The sequence below is a fragment of the Haliotis rubra genome, unplaced genomic scaffold (genome assembly GCF_003918875.1).
Source record: "Haliotis rubra isolate DU_JTF1 unplaced genomic scaffold, ASM391887v1 Scf68, whole genome shotgun sequence".
Taxonomy (NCBI): domain Eukaryota; kingdom Metazoa; phylum Mollusca; class Gastropoda; order Lepetellida; family Haliotidae; genus Haliotis; species Haliotis rubra.
Window position 1 is genome coordinate 2,334,932 of NW_025767390.1, and position 18,501 is coordinate 2,353,432.

An 18,501-nucleotide genomic window follows, 5' to 3' on the forward strand; every position below is an offset into this window, starting at 1 on the left:
TGATAGATGAAATATTCAACTTCTGTGGCCTATATATTGGATGTGTTTTGTGTGTGGTTATTCTTTTGTTTGTGTTTTTTTTTTAGTTACGTAATAGACTAAGAAATGGAATAACAGAAGAGTGAAACAACACTGTACGTAAGTGCATGTGAGTAACGTAGCTTTGAGCAGGTTTCCAACACAAGTATTTTTAAAGATCTTTTGCTATGGATTGAATGCAGGAATGATGTATTCAAGAAATGCTTTGAATAATGCGAAACATGTCTCAAACTGTAATGTTGTCGGTTAACACCGGACAAACCAAAAGGGATTAATAACATATTGCATAACCTAAACAACTAACAAACCCCAATGTGAATGACAACATTCAAGCAAACGCTTGAGGAACACTTTTCTCCCACAGACTATTTTGGAACGGTATCCAACAAATGAATGCAAGTTATCTGTTAAATTGAAAAACCAAACAAACATAGTTATATTTGGAAGAGGTGGACCTGTCGCCTCTAAAGAAAAAGGTTTTTTGAATGGCAAACAATCATCGATTGTTAATCAGTATACCTGTCTCGGACTAGTGTTTTCCCATACTATGAACTTGAAAAGAGTGTTATAGATCTGAAATCACGTGCTAAGAAGGTTCTTATTTATTCTAATGTCAATTTCCCAGAAGTTTAGAATTTTAACCCCGAAAATATATTTCAAATGCTTTGATTAAAACATCCAACCGATTATGGTTTATGAGTCTGAAATTTGGATATTTCAACGTCATAAATTTCTAGAGAAACTACACTTTTTAGGATGCAAAAGATCTTTAAATGTAGCGTAAGCAACACCAAATTGTATGGTTTATGGAGAATGCGGTAGACATCCGGTATATATCAATTCACAAATCAGATGTTTAATATATTGGTTAAAAATCCTTGGAATGTACGAACAAATAATCCGAAAACTATCTTATAACATGTCGGTACATTTAGATGATATTGGTAAGACAACAAGGACGTCTCATGTTAGAATATTTTGTTCATCTCATGGCTTTGGATTTGTGTAGCGAAATCAAAGAGTTGGTAATTTTACCTTATTTCATAAGCAATTTCGAGAACAATCTGTTAGCATGTATTATCAGGAATGGCATTCCTGTCTAGACAATAGATCAAGATATCAACTGTATAGATCATATAAGAGCTTAATTCAACCAGAACTATATCTATCTGTATTGGCATCTAGAAATATCAGACGCACATTTGTCATAAGGGATGTGTCATAATGGGTGGATTTGAAACGCGGTATTATTAAGCATTTCCTGAGGTCTTTAATGTTACATTTAAGCTTGGAAATGAATGCAAATCCGGCCATGGCATACATGAAAAAGGTGCTTGTGCATACGGCCATTTATGATGAGCATATGTTTCAAAGGTGCAGCTTCATGTTAAATAAGCGCCCAATGTTAGGAAATATCAGGCCTATATCAGGGGCCATTAATGGTGGGTGCCGTTGTTTACACGTCGCGTGGACGTTGAATATACACAACCCATTGACATGTTGCACATCAACATGAAGCTGGGCCAAAGGGCTAACTTGTAGTATCATCAGAAATGACCTGTCTTTAACAGGTTCGACGCCGGGGAGCTTTTAAGCCCGATTTAACCCGATTTACGGCAGTTTATCACGCTGCAGGTACTTGTCATGTTTCGTACATCGACCACAGGTTTTTGTTGTTACTATGGATCAAAAGCCCTGTGTCCTAGCTTTCAGCGACACGTGCGGATGTTGTCACGTTTTCCAACCCTTAAAGCCAACCGAAGCTAAGCCCCATGCATGTGACGGGAGTCAAAACAGCGCAGATTCGTAGACACCCAGGTTTGATCGGTGCACAGATTGTCTCACACGCGAAGAAAGGGACATATGCACTCATATCATATATGAAACTGTTGCCACGGCATGAAGCACCTGAGATTGTCATGGGGTCGACGTGGGGCACCTTTGAACGATGTTTTGGGTCGCTGTCCTGCTGGAAAATCCAAACATTTCCATAGAACACGTGAGCAGATGGAAGTAAATGTCCCTCGAGAATATCTGTGTACCGCTGACTGTTCATATTCCCTTCAAATACACAGAGGGGCGTTGCCCCTAACACAGATAGCCCACCCCACACGTTAAATTTCGGACTGTACTTTGGGCGCTGATACAAAGGTTTTCAGTTTGTTTGGTCCCGAATTTCAGTGTATTAGGAAACATTCCACACAGAACTTTCATCTGAGAAAATCACATTGTCCCAGTTAAAATGTCTATGCTGTAAGCACCAGTTCAACCTTCGCTCCTTTTGTTCAGGTTTCATGATCGGTGATGGAATTCCTCGACTTTTCTGCCAACCCATTGCATGTAGATCATTTCTAATTGTCTCCTTACAGACAGCCAAATTTCCTCTATCAATCAAATCCAGCCTTAAGTTTTCTAAACTCCTTCGTTTGTTTTTAGAAACAAGAATACAAAGCCGCCTCATAAATAATAACGAGGCTAGCTAGATGTTGGGTTCACAATAGGTGTGGTTATGTGCAGTAGTGGCCTCCACAATTGTTGACATGGTGGTATCTGATGATTTATCACCTGTTTCGTAAGTCCCTGCCAACACTTCAAGGGTCACACTGCCGTACTTGGGGTCACACTGCCGTACCAGAGGCCACACTGCGATTCTGTACTGGGGGATCACACTGTTATACTGGTACATGTAGTTTAGGGAGAACACTGTGAAGATTCGCTTTGAATACAATTCATAACCGATGTCTTTAGCACTTGGCCAAACGCTTAAACCACAGGATACCAGTACGCCCCAACATGGGCAGAATGGAGAGAATCAAAAATCATTTTGTGACTGTGCAGAATAGATTTGCTCAGACCAAAGGTACATTTTCTGAGAACACATGTTTAGTTCAGGTGGAACGCTATGAACATTCGCCAAAACACGACATTACAATTCATAACTGTGGTTACATCGATTGCCTGTCAGTATGTGGTCCAAAGCCTCAATCAAGTAGAGACGATACCAGTTGTTTTGTCATTCGAAGCCAACAATCTGCTATTTTGCCATTCCCTGTTTCAGTGTGGTTATACCCTTTGTGTATCTACATTTGAACTGGAATACACTCAACTTATCACAGTAAGTATCATTGTATGTATTAATTTCGACCATAGCATCACCTTAAGTTCCACCGGGTCATAGAAACAACTCGGACACGGTCTAGTGACGACACCGTTCCCTCCAACTTTATTGTTTTCATCACTGGTCAGCGAAACCGGCGGTTGTTGCTTCCAGTGTGGTGAGAGAACCTGGACTTCTATCATACATGCACATGTCATTGTATCCCAATTGCGTAGATCGATGCTCATGATGTTGATCTCTGGATTGTCTGGTCCAGACTCGAATATTTACAGACTGCTGCCATATAGCTGGAGTATAGCCGAGTCTGCGTTAAACAACATGCAAATAAGCACTTTGGGAAAATTCACGGGACAAATAGTTTGCTACACTATCGACGAAAATGCGAAGAAAGTCCAACCACAATCACCTGTTCTTTGTTTTTTTTCTGTAGTTAATGCATGTCGTGTCTCTCAGAAGTGGAGGCCATCTTTGTGAGGCCCATGCCGACAGTTCGTTTGGCTGAAAAGCGGACCGATGAATAGCAACTCAAAAACTATAATCAAAACATCAGACCAACTCGGTGAGCTTTTTGCAGAATTCCTAAAAATATATTAAAAACATGTTTAACATACTATCTTCAAAATATTGACACAGTTCACTTTTTGTAAAGAGGGAGGAGTGCAAAGAGAGGAACAGCCAGGTTTACGAGAAGCACGTACACAAGTGCCGACAAAGATATTGATTCATTTATTAGTCCAGGGGCTTGTGTAATTCCGTGGGAATTACGTGTTAATTGTTGGAATCAATACTAATTGTAATCATTATTGTGTATGGATTCAGAAAAAAACATGGTTCCATTTTTCTGTTTGCTGTAAGTGTCATTGTGGGGTGATTGGATATGAGTTCCCAAAATTGCTTGTGACACCATTTCGAGACAAAAAAAAATTCATAAACTTATCACAACAGAGTCATGTAGCATATAGCATATCAAAAGGTAGCTTATGATGCATGATATAAAATTAACCATGTAGTATGGTTGTAATTTAAATTTGGTGACATGAAATATGACATAATCATATAAATTAATCACATAGTTTGTCCTTCATCGGACACCAACATTGTAAGTATTGGCCTATATTAATGGAAATCATTTATTCAATCAATGTATTCTCCTATTTCATAATATATACTACCACGACATACTTATGTAGTAATAATAGTACCCAGGTAAGGTTAATGTGACTGTCATATAATCATGCACAAGTGCCAAATCAGGCCTACCAGTAGTCAGAATTGATACACTGTCACACGTGTCTGGGTAATTAAATAACAAATAACATAAAGCCAAATCTGCAGTCAATATAAACTGAATGTATTAATACAGGAGTGACAAATTATATCATCGTGAACAGATAACTACATATTACAAGTGGGGTTTGCAAGTGTAATATATAATGTGTGCTAGTATATATTCTAACTTTCACAAGGATTTAGCATTGTTAAGTAACTTGCATTGTCAAACAATCCGCCATTAACCTGCAAGAAAAAAATATGCTGTTGAAATACAAGCTTCGAAATTATTTGACATACAAACACAAGCATGAATTCTACGCATATGTCTTCTTAATTTGGAAACTAGAAGGGCCCTTGTTAGAGAACATGCCTCCACCTTGCACATCAATCTCCATTCACTATTACATTTTTAGAGTACTACTTTGTACTGGTACTTTAATGTACTTTCAGATAGCCCCTGTGGCATACCTAACATAACCACCAAGATTCGTTTAAAATCCATCCTTTACTTTTTGAGATATTATTAATATTCCCCATTATGTTTGTGTACATTTACTTCAACATTCACTCTTTAAAAAAAAGAAACGCAAAATAAAAGTTGAATATTGTTGTTGTTGTTATGGTTTAGAAGAAAATGCGTGAGCAAATGCAACCATAAACGATTTTGAATGGTTTCATCCATCATGATTGTCATGATGAGCTTGGCTGTTACGGAATACAACCAAAAGCTGCAATTATTGCTTTTCACGTGCAAAGCATGAGTAAAACCAATGACTATAAAAGACCCAAATGCATCTTGCAAATGAGTCTAAGTAAACTTAGGCTCAGCATTATTCGTTACACGGCTATACTCTTACACTGTCTAACAAACCCTAGTAGAGGTCGCGTCAGCTAACATTTGAGCGACCCAATCAAACGCGAGACGGCCGAAAGGATTTAACCAGTCAGACAACGGCTACTATTTAGGGTTCGGCGGGACTTACAAAATGGATTTTCTCTTCCTCGGCCGCTGACACTGATTTCTCAACAAACGAAAATCCGCATTAAACACAGATATTTGACCTGCAGTATATACACTTAGGGGTTTCTGATGGCATGGTGGGATATTGACAAAAATATTTTCAGCGACTGTTCACTCACTGTTGAGAATAATGGTGTCTTCCACGGGTATCACCCGGAAGCGATCGTGCGGAAAATAGCATTCGGAATCGTTCGAGTTCAAACGTTTTAGAGGTAAAGATTCAAATGATATGTACGATTGTTAACTGTCGCGATTTGGTAAGCTGTGTTCTGATTGGTCAATTCAAAAGGTTAGCTGTCGTGATTTCTACAAGGGTTTGTTAGACTCAGTATAGCAGTGCAACGAATAATACTGAGCCAAAGACCCTTGCAAATACTGGATGAGAAAATGGGACCTCTCAACGGTGCCGACCAAAATATTGCCATTGGACGATTACAAGCCGGCGAATCAAAGAGTGATGAGTGACATTCAGCGTTCATCCCTGCACAATAACTCGTTTGTGGGGTCGTTTTGTGCATTTCAATTCGACAAATGACTATCCAAGACCAGGAAGACCGCGAGTCACCACACCAGACCAAGATCGCTACATCCGGGTAACCCACCTGTGTGACTGCCATCGTTCCGCCAGGGACACAGCACAAGAACGATTTGGAGACCGGAGAATGTCCGACCAGACAATCAGACACCGTCTCCGAGTGGCAGGTATGCGTGCCGGACGTCCAGAAGTTGCCCCTCTCTGACACGATTACATCAACGTCCGCGAATCAGGTGGTGTAACACGATACAGCCATGGAACCTTGGAAACTGGACGCACATATGGTTCAGTGAGGAACTGCGGTATCCCCTTAAGCGGCGGGACGGAAGACGTGTCTACAGACCACTCTAGAACCTTTTGCACCCAACTGCATCAGGCAAGTGGACAGACTTGGTGGAAATGGTGTCATGGTGTGGGGAGCCATCTCATACACCTGCAGATCGGAATTTGTTCCCGTCCAAGGCAATCTAACGTGTACGTCCACGTAGCAATCCGCCATTGACTCATCAATAGTTGCAGGAGGAATGAAGCAATATTCAACAATGAAACATCCAACAACTGATTCGATCTGTGTAAAGGAGGTGTCGTGCAGTTCTAGGAGTAAGAGCTGATCATACAAGGTAATAACGTCAACACCACCTCGTGGACAGCAGTAATGACTATGGTGAATGTCAATTCTTTTGAAATGTGCATGAGGTACCAATGTATTGCTCTACATAATTTCAATGCTGTACCGTTACCGTTAAGTTTCGTTGATTTACATATAATTGAATAAGATCAAATTTTTCAAAGATATTTTGATTTTGCATTTCTTTTTTGAAGAGTATACTTTCTTCAACATCTAATTGATTTGCCCTGCCTGGGGACATACCCAAGAGATCCAGTAAAGTTCATTGAAATCCATGTAGTAGTTTTTGAATAAAGTTGCTAAGACATGAATACACACACACACACACACACACACACACACACACACACACACACACACACACACACACACACACACACACACACACACACACACACACACACACACACACACACACACACACACACACACACACACACACACACAACACACACACACAGGGTCTGATACATACCCTCTGCAACAAACCTTCGGTGTTGGCAGAGGCAATTATGACCATAGTAATTATTATGCATATATATATTATTGGGATTCATGATATATAAAGGTAGTTATAATGGTAGTCACAAGGTACAATTTGATATACAACATGTCTATGTTGTGAAAAGTATATAAACATATGTGTTTCTCACATTGGTGTTGCAGCTCGATTATGGGTGCCGATGTTCAGTTACTCCAGAATGACACTTAGAATTATCAGATAAAATGGAACCATTTTTCTCCTATTGGTGTTGCAGGTCAATTATGGTTACGATGTTCAGTTACCCTAGAATGACACTTATAATCATCAGAAAACCTCAGAACCTCCTTCTCCTCCTCCTCCTCCTCCTCCTCCTGTGGTACAAGCTGCTCCTCTGTTTATTAACAGAAATCTGAGATTACCTCCTGAACTGAATGTACACACTGGTAACTTACCTGAGAATCTGGAAACGTCATGTAGATTTTTATACGACAGCTACTGGTTGTATCAACACCACAGCTGAAGTTCGTACTGGAACTATTATATCAGTCTTGATGGTGAAGCCCTTATGAAAGCTTATGTACATTTTAATTGGGTGAACAACCCTCAACATGTTTTTGACACAATTAGAGACTACTGTAATCTCCGCCAAAAGGAAGTTGTGGAGTCACACAAGTTTCTTACTGTGCCATATTTTGAACCTTTTGACCAGTTTGTGACAGAACTAAGATCACTTGCTGCACAGTGTAATTATGGTAACCAAGAAGAAAGCATGATGCGTGACAAAATTGTGTTCAGTGTATCTGGAAAAGTGCAACAACTTCTACTTCGTGATGATAACCTAGATCTCAAGAAAGCTATCAAAATTTGCCAGCCATACGATCAAGCTAACAAACAAGTGAATGCCATGAAAGAACCTAGTGCAGACAAGAAGCTTAACAAGGTACAAAGGAAAACTGGCCCTGGTCCACGGAACACTCACGGCACCCCAAACTCTAGTTCTAAATCCAGTGAAGGAAAGGAACAAGTGGGACGCTGTAAATTCTGTGCTAAAGTGCATTCTATGGACAAACTAAAGTGCCCTGCATCGGGAAAATTGCGTTCCAAGTATAAAGGTAAACACTTTTTCCAAATCGGTTGCCCTAAACAAAATCTCAAGAGAGTTGATGCAGCTGAAAGTGACAATAATGATGCTTCTTCTGATGAGCTATGGCTCAACATGATCAACTCAAATTAGGACATGGTTACTGCTGCGATGAATGTCAAGGTTGTGATGTGCATTTCCAACTTGGCAGTGGAGCTGACGTGAACGTCATCAATCAAAATTCTGTCAAGAACAGTCAAGTGAAGCAAACCAAGACCAAACTCTGCACATGTTCAATGACACGATTGTCAGGCCAAAAGGTGAAGTTATCCTTACAGTCACCAACCCCTAATCAGGTAAAGAACATGTCGTGAAGTTTGTTGTCGTAACAAGTATCGGAGTCTCTTTGGTGTCAAAGCAATTCAAGACTTTGGACTGATGACTGTCAATGCCAACAAATTCATTGGAAAAGTTGCAAGCTCTTATGACCAGAAACATGGTGATCTAGGGGAAACAACTCTGACTCTTGATCCTGAAGTGAAGCCAAATGCACTTCCCTGTCGCAAACTACCCTTTGCTCTATGATAGTGTAAAAGATGAGATTGATCGTCTCTGTGAGAGAGGCATACTTGTGCCAATAACCAATCCTACACCATGGGTCAGTCAAATGGGCGTTGTCCACAAAGCTAATGGGAAACTATTGACAGAAATGGTGAAGATGAGTATGAAGCTCTCTTTGAACAGACAAACACTCCTCGACAAGATACAGGCCTCAGTCCAAGCCAAATGATGATCTTCAGACAAACACGAACGCTACCACCTTCTCTACAAACATGCAGAGCTAGAGATGCCAGTGATGAAATAAGGCTGAAGCGAGAGAAGACAGCAAAACGTCCGCAAATACTACAAGTCAGACTGTGATCTTCCTCAGCTGTCAGTGAGTAAAATGTTTTCATGTGGGTACTCGGAAAGTGCTGGGGCGTCTAGAAAATGATGCTTACAGAATTCAAGCACAGAATGGTGCCGTGTTCAAAAGTTACTGACAGTGAAACGCTGGGTCAACCTTTGTGATAGCTTAGCTTATGGTAAACTGTTGAGTGACGAACGTTTAACTTTACGAACGCTTTGTGGATCGGGACCCTGCACCACCTTAGGACGTAGATTGCGAACCCTTCTATTTCACTGGTATTTTAGAAGTTGATGAATAATGATATTGTGTTACCGACAACTGGCGAAAAATTGCTCTGTGACGTCAGACTGTTGCTACATGCGTAACAAGTCGCCATTTCCCTAACATCCCAGAAGACTCGACCATTATTGGCATGAGTATATTTTCAGAAAGGCTACTGGCACTGGCGGAGGTGGCTTAGAGAGGCCTCGACCTGACTACTAACACTGCAATAGAGCAGCAGCTTGTCGTTGGTTTATGTAAAATCATATTTACTCACTCACTTCTTTGTTTAAGGATTTAGGTATAAACATTATATAAAGCTTATGTTCTATTATAAAAGGACAAGGAAGAGGGCATATTTTGACATAACAACATAAATGAGTGGGTGAGTGAGTGAGTTTAGTTTTACACCGCACTTAGCAATATTCCAGCTATATGGCAGCGGTCTGTAAATAATCGAGTCTGGGCCAGATTATCCAGTGATCAACAGCATGAGCATCGATCTGCGCAATTAACAACATATATGCGATTCAGTGATCATATACCTTTAAGGTATGGCGTACCCTGACAAACTTTTACCAAAGACAGAAGACGTTTGGAAATCAACGAGAACAAGTCCCAGACCAATGCCTTGACTTCAAATAGATTTGCCCTAAATACATTTCCTAGATGCACAGCAGGAATCTCCTGTTCAAATAGACGAAGGTATGTCTGGATAGACATGGTGCCTGAGCAAGTAAAAGCTGTCAATATTATGGAGGCATAAGGTCTGTGTAGAACTGAACTGGGGGTTGGGGTGGGGGGTGAATATCATGGACGATATAGTGTATTTTTTATCTGATCACAATGCCAACTGTGGATACCAAAACTAACTACAGAGTTTTGTCATTAAGCAATACCATGACGACAATAGACAATGGGCACAGACAAGTTAAGACTTGGGATTCCATCAAGTAAAAGTACTGTTAGCTATTTTAAGATATATAAACATCTGTATGAGCACAGAAATCATTGTTTTCCCTTTCAACAAAAAGTAATAAGGAAACAGAAAACGTCAATTCAAGAAACAGAAATTCCCTCATACACGTTTGCAAAAGTAGGATTAGACTTGTATGAAGTCTATCTCAGATCTCTATCATGAAACAGATTCATCATCAGTTTGATTGGTCATTATATTTGATCAATGGCGAGAGGTGTTTGCAGTGCCTGACAAAAGTGCAGAAAATATAGTGCACCTTCTAACTGAAAATATCATTCCCAGATTTGTGATGATAGATCTATATTAGAATCAAGCATTGGTTGCAGTTCCCTTCAATATTAGCGACTTTTCCAGATCTCTACATATTTTTACTATGCAATAGGGGTGTTGTGTTTCCAATAGATGACATAGGCTAATTTAGGCACAGCATAGGGTAGCCTTACAGCAACAACACACGTTTCCACGTTGGCTAGGACATTTAATGAGGTCAAAGCATAGGAGGAAACAGGAGGAGGAGGCTGCGAAACATGTTGAAATTAAGATAACACATCCTGTCATCCTCGGCGACAAAGCAAGCTTCAATTTAAATGGTTTCCGTACTACCAGTAGTGGAACAAATGTCCCCCTTTTACTTTCGCAATCTGAAATCTATTTAGGGGGCGGTGGGATAGCCTAATGGTTAAAGCGTTTGCTCGTCGCGCTGAAAACCCAGGTTCGATTCCCCACATGGGCACAATGTGTGAAGCCCATTTCTGGAGTACCCCGTCGTGGCATTGTTGGAATATTGCTAAAAGCGGCATAACATTATACTCACTAACTCACTGAAATCTATTTACATGGCTCTAAAATTGTATCCCAGGAAGGGAATTTAAGATTATGAAGTGTTTTTACACAATGCATGACTTTGTTTAGAAAGCTAAGTTGAAATATTGGACAAAGAGCCGTCCCCGCCAATCCCATACAAATCCTATATAAGTAAGAGTGACCTCAGCAGTGAAGAACATAGTGACAGACTGGAAGACATGTACAGAGTAATGATGGAGGTCAATGTTTTTGACAGCCAAAAACTAAGCTAAACGTGAAAACGGATAGTAAGGAAGACGACAACGCAGAAATCTAACGAGTGTTAGATTGAGTGAGTGAGTTAAGGTTTACGCCGCACTCAGCAATATCCCAGCTATATGGCGGCGGTCTGTAAATAATCGAGTCTGGACCAGATAATCCAGTGATCAACAGCATGAGCATCGATCTGCGCAATTTGGAACCCGATGACATGTGTCAACCAAGTCAGCGAGCCTGACCGGCCGATCCTGTTAGTCGCCTCTTACGACAAGCACAGTCGCCTTTTGTGGCAAGCATGGGTTGCTGAAGACCTATTCTACCCCGGATCTCCACGGGTCAACGAGTGTTAGAGGCATTCTGAAACCTACTGTAGTAATGAATCATCCTGGGTATGGGATGAACTGAACGAGGAAACAAGGTGGTTGTTATGTTGTTGGTGTTTCACAGACTGATGACAACAACGAAAATCCATTTTCTTCTCGGGTTAACCATTGTTAACTCGATGCATTGAACATGTAGTATTCAGGAAAATAGAGGACATTTCAGTAATGAGGTCACATTGGCTGGTAAAGTTTGTCATTGACCCAGAATTTTATCAACGACTTATTGACAAAAAGGAGACAGATACCGAGAATGTTTCAGGAGTTACGAATAGTATAATAAATCGCAATCATACTCAACAAATAATATGATTTTGTGTTATTCAGCAGCCTGGCCAGTGATGTTTTATCGCGAATGACTACAAGGTAAAACTAAAAGACTGTCCGACTTTAAGCAACGGCAGATTCAGGCGGTCTCAACATAGGCATAAAGTTTTCTATTTGGCACAGTCTAGGCAGATGACCTTGAAGTAATAACATAAAAAAGTTTAACCAATTATGTAAGAAAGCTGATGTTGATGAAGGCGTTCTCTCCATATAGAACACCTCCAGGGTTCAGGTCACGGAAAATACATATATGATCAATGAATTGACAGTTGACTTATGGCAGGAATTCCTTACTGTTAAAAGAGACATTAGAAGACTTGATGTTTACATTCAGAAAACAATGTTTGGTCTGCAACATCTACAGATACAGTTAAACATTCTCGCTGTATGAAGGCCATTCTCTTCGTACAGCGGTCACTCAAGTCATAACTTCCCACGTACCTCTAATCTAATACGGCCCTTACATGGTGAGAGTGATCAGGATTCGTGATTGTTTGCAATTGGATTTAGTTGTGCAATCAGTGACGTTGTTTCAAAAGTGATCATTCGTAAAGCCTTGATAATGTCCGTATGCTTCGGGAAACCTAGAACCTCTTCTTCTAGACAGAACTTAGTCAGTAGTGGCGGATCAATGGCGTCTCTATCACCCTCGTTGACAACGGACAGGCTAGCCATTAATGTCTTGTATGGCAACACATTGGGATATGTACTGTTTTTATAGGTTATCTTGTGACTTTATTTTATTTAAACAAAGCGTGTTGAAATGGTCGACGAAACGCTACCAAGCAGTTGTTGGTGTTCTAATTGCACGAAAACTGCAAAAAGCAGAACATGTTCGGGAAAATGCAATTGGCCAGCAATGTTCACAGAAGAAGGCGAGACAACATAACGCTTATCATATCCAGTCAATGATAGGTGCAGCAGTAATACAAACACCTCTGTACATCAGTTCACAACTGCATCATGCCACGCCTCGGGGGAAAATGACAGATGGAGAGGTACAACTGCAGCAAAGACATCAATAACTGCAAACGTGAATGCTGTAAGAACCAAAGATAAGATTTTGCAAATGGCCGCTTTACCGTTTTTTGCACCCTGGGATGATAACGCCAGAACACATTTTGTACGAGTTGTACAGCAATATCGTAATCAGAGCAATGTGTTACTCTGGACTGAACGATGCCCTGATTTGTCACCTACTGAACGCATCTGGAGCGACATCTATGCTGTGGGAGCACCAAATCCTTCTACCAATAATGAATGATCTTCTCTAGGACTTTCATCAACGTTTGTCACCCGTAAAGATACTGGTTAGAATTTTTAGCAACCCATACTTGTCGTAAGAGGCATCAGGTGGTCAGGCTCCCTGACTTGGTTGACACATAAGGTGACAGGCCTGTATCAACGCGCATGTTCGACATAGACATGTGAACGTGATTGTGAATCCGCTTATGTTGTGGCTTACTTGAATATGTCACTTTAAACACTTGTCTTTCCATCTCATAACATTGCATTTGCATCATTTACAGTTTAATTTTGAATCTGTTGTTGTTTGAGTGTCACAATAACTTTTGCCTTTCAGTATATGTTAATCAAGCTTAAAACATTACATGCTTCAGTAAAGCTTTTCAAAAGGTTTGACTCGTGAAATTTGTTCCTTCTTTGGCAGTAAATAAGATCCTATAATTCTCTGGAATTGATGTGTTTTATGTACAACATATGTTTCTATAGCTGTTGGTGTGTTAATCCTCGGCTTTACACGATGTCTGATCCACTTGTACGTATGGTTTCAGGGTCTACCTTCCCGAAAGAGGAGTGACATATCTCACAGAGAAGGTTATGCGTTATGGAACAATCTTTGTGCCTTCGTTGTGTGCTCATCCAAAGAAATCACGCATATATCTAAAGCACGCTCACAAAGTTTACAATTTAGGAGATGAGGTTGAAGTGCAAATAGATCTGTATGATATGCTTGGTAACCGCAAGATGATGGGAGGTGATTTCTTGAGAGTTTGGATGGAGAACCCAAAGAGAGCAGCTTCGGTTTCCGGTCGGGTGGCGGACCTCTATAATGGAAGTTATACTGCTCTGCTTAAAGCTGTATGGCCAGGAAATGCAACAATCAAGGCATTCATTGCTACGAGAAGAGAGGAGATCGTTCTTGACTATATGATATTCCAAAAGCATTACAGTCTCTGGACGATTTTTGCTGAATTTCGGACAAACAATCTCAAAGATGCAACAAAGTGCTCAATTAGCCAAGGAAATTCCTTAAAGACGAACGAATGGTGTAATTTCACGAATGAGAATAATGGATACAGTTACTACTGCAGGAAATCCAAAATCAAACAGTTAACGTGTGATAGATGGTCGCATTCATATAGTGCAAACGGAATTGCTGCTCCACTTAATACCACAGAGAGGAACATTCTTGGTTTGTATGTATTTTTAAAACAATAAATGGTTGGGTATCTGACGATCAGTTTTTCTAATAACGTGATGTGTTGGTTAGGTGCAAAGGCTACGACATTTCGTGTTTTCACAAAACACCGAATATGACAAACGGTCGAAATTACCCAAAAATCGTTAAAGGAAGGAGAATCATCTTTTGTAACTTTCGAAAAGGTACTACCATTAATAATTCTATAAAATTTTGAACATGTTAAACATGTGGTTGTCTTTTACACAACTTAACTTTATTCCAGTTATTCTATTTCCTTTGTTTAAATTGCAGGTCTGTGATAGATCCAAAACTCGATATTTTACAGACTTCAGTGAAGGTGTCTGTGAGAAGAGGTAGGTATGTGTAAGCCCGTAGTGTTGACAGGAAGGATGCAACCTGTCACTCACTGGACAAATCATCCACCCATAGTGTTGACAGGAAGGATGCAATATGTTACTCACTGGACAAATTGTCCACCCATAGTGTTGACAGGAAGGATGCAATCTGTCACTCACTGGACAAACCGTCCATCCACAGTGTTTCCATAGTGTTGACAGGAAGGATGCAATCTGTCACTCACTGGACAAATCATCCACCCATAGTGTTGACAGGAAGGATGCAATATGTTACTCACTGGGCAAATTGTCCACCCATAGTGCTGACAGGAAGGATGCAATCTGCCACTCACTGGAGAAATCGTCCACCCATAGTGTTGACAGGAAGGATGCAGTCTGTCACTCACTGGGCAAACCGTCGATCCACAGTGTTTCCATAGTGTTGACAGGAAGGATCTGTCAATCTGTCACTCCCTGGACAAATCGTCCACCCATAGTGTTGACACAGAAGGAAGGATGCAATCTTTCACTCACTGGACAAATCGTCCACCACATAGTGTTGACACAAAGGATGCAATCTGTCACTCACTGGGCAAATCGTTCACCCATAGTGTTGACAGGAAGGATGCAATATGTCACTCACTGGACAGGAAGGAAATCGTGTAAACCCATAGTGTTGACAGGAAGGATGCAATCTGCCACTCACAGGAAGGATGGACAAATCGTCCACCCATCCTGACCCAAAGATGCAATGTATCACTTGACAAATCGTCCACCCATAGGATTGCAATCTGTCACACTGTCACTGGACAAATCATCCACCCATAGTGTTGACAGGAAGGATGCAATCTTTCACTCACTGGACAAATCGTCCACCCATAGTGTTGACAAGAAGGGTGTAATCTGTCACTCACTGGACAAATCGTCCATGCCATAGTGTTGACAGGAAGGATGCAATCAACTCACTGGACAAATCACCACACATAGGGCAAGAAGGATGCAATCCGTCACTCACTCCATCCATAGTGTTGACAGGAAAATCGGATGCAATCTGTCACAGGACTGGACAATCTGTCACTCCACCCACCCATAGTGTTGACAGGAAGGATGCAATCTGTCACTGGAGAAATCATCCACCCATAGTGTTGACAGGAAGGATGCAATCTGTCACTCCCTGGGCAAATCGTCCACCCATAGTGTTGACAGGGGAGGATGCAATGTGTCACTGGACAAATCGTCCACCCATAGTGCTGACAGTAAAGATGCAATGTATCACTTTGACAAATCGTCCACCCATAGATTGCATCCTTCCTGTCAACACTGTCACTCACTTGACAAATCGTCCACCCATAGTGTTGACAGGAAACATGCAGTCTGTCACTCACTGGAGAGTTGTGCATGATTAGAATCGAAAACGTGTCCTCAGCATTACAAGCTAACGCTTTAACCACTAGGCCACCTCACCATCACCTGTAGCCAAAGTACAAGAGATGTTAAAATGATGATTGCACTGGACAAGTAGCGTCAAAGAGACAATAAGGTCACATATATTGCTTTGATTTCCGATATTATTAGAATTGAATCAGTTGTCTGACCTTGCTTTCACTTATCAAAAGACCAATCATAGCGTCTCCTTCGAGCTTGTTTCTAATCATACAACGTTAAACTGGGTCATTACTGGCTATTCCGAACGACAGTTACAGGCTGTGCCTCAGATTATAAATATTGTCTAATCATTTGCCTGAACAACATTTCAATGGTATAGCCTTTGCATAAACCAGGGAAAGTGCTGCTATACACATTCGGCCATCTAGACATTCCTAAATGTTACTTTGTTCAGGTTTCATATTTCGAATCGAAAACTTTGTCAAAATGTCTCTCAAAGTGAAGTATGGAATGGAAGTCGTCAGTGTGGAACTTGTGCGGTATTGATAGAGAAAGTTCGTTCAGTCTGGCTACTGTGGACTTCTCATTGGTCTGTCAAAGTTCGCGAAAAGTCATACACTGTAATAGCGATTGCTCTTGTCATTGTTTGCCGATAACAAGAACTAAGATCTGATTTGTATGGGGCTATGCGACAATTGTTACTAACTGTTCCTCATCACGCAAAACACTGCCTACAGACAAACAATTTTCGCCACGCGTAATTTGATCCTGGGGCACTTTTGGGGTATGTATATCCTTCTGATTACCAACAGTACACGCACGAAGATATATGTATGTATCCATATTTGAATTCACCCTGAGACCATTTTTCTTTACCAGCTTCTAATGATATGGAACTGCCGGCCCCTAGAACTCCCTGCAACAAGTTACCAACGGTAATGACATGGCAACGTACGTCTCCAAATGGCTACTTTCTCCAGAATAAATGGCATTCGCTGTTGTGTACTAACACTTTGCCCCGCACCACTGATGCCTACAGACGATGCTTGAAAGGAAGGACGCTCTGGCTTCATGGGGATTCAACCAGTAATCAGTTTAAACGTTCTCTTCATTCAATTTTACACTTTCCATCCCATACCGACGCGCATGTACCGACTACAGACACAGATGTTACACACAATTTTTCAATTTCCTGGCACGCTCATGAACTACCGTTCTATAATGGAGCTCGACGCTATGACAGGTCAACACACCAGGGACAGAACGTCATGATGGACCGTCTCCCGAACACAACCAAGGACATCGTAGTGTTGTATATGTACGTTCATTTCACGCTTGTCCATCCGGATGTGTTCAGGCGACATGTTCAGAGACTTGTTCAATCAGTAAAGAACCTCTTGGCACGCGCTCCTAATGTTACCCTTGCAGTTCGCGGTCCACATGCGTTTTTCAGACCTAAGCACCGTGCGTTATCCTACTGGGGTCTTCTGTACAGTAATATTTGGCATGAGGCATTTGCTTCACTGCAACACGAGATTGTTTATCTAGATTTCTGGGACTTGACTATGGCTAAACCATCCCGGGATTTCCACCCAGCAGAGGACACAGTGAAAGAAATGGTGCACACCATGATGTCACTTCTGTGCTTTAGAAAGTGAAAGAGTCATGTCATGTGGAGAAATCCTCTGTTGTCTGAATTGTAACCGTGAAGGTTGTCTCTCCACAAATGTTCCGATTTTTCAGGGTATATACTGCATGGTATATTGTAATGTTGCTTGTATGATGGTAGTATGGTGATAGTTAAGTCAGTCATGGATTATTCTTAGCAGCACATGAAATGCTTCATTGTAGAATATCATTCATAGACAGATACTATTCTCCTCACACAAAGTTAAGCAACACACATTTTTAGTCTCATTACATTTTCATTTATTGAAATTGCAAATCATGTAATGATGCAATAGAAAGGTGAAACATATGTATACACGATTAACAAAATGAAATGAAATGGTATTAAGCAATAATAGACTTACAAATCATCAAAAGCATGTACCCGTGAAACAGTCGTGCAAAATCTGCTGCATTGATGGAGCAAAATGTTAACATTAAGGTTCAAGTCAGTTTTCGACAGTGAAGCAGAGTTCAGTAAAGCGAATGACCACCATGAGCACAAATGCAAGCTTCTACATGTGTTTGCATTAACCAAATGAGCCTTTAAAGTTGCTTTTGTGGAATGTTCT

General features: G+C 40.8%; 1 protein-coding gene across 1 annotated transcript; it reads left to right on the forward strand.

Annotated features, from left to right (window-relative positions):
- Positions 1-3,137: 3,137 nt before the first annotated feature.
- LOC124258019 (NXPE family member 4-like) lies at positions 3,138-17,919 on the forward strand. The gene is made up of 4 exons (XM_046692093.1): positions 3,138-3,154; positions 13,891-14,535; positions 14,832-14,893; positions 17,141-17,919. The coding sequence occupies exons 2-4, from the start codon at positions 13,937-13,939 to the stop codon at positions 17,917-17,919; spliced, it is 1,440 nt and encodes a 479-aa protein (XP_046548049.1). The 5' UTR covers positions 3,138-3,154; positions 13,891-13,936.
- The last annotated feature ends 582 nt before the right edge of the window (positions 17,920-18,501 follow it).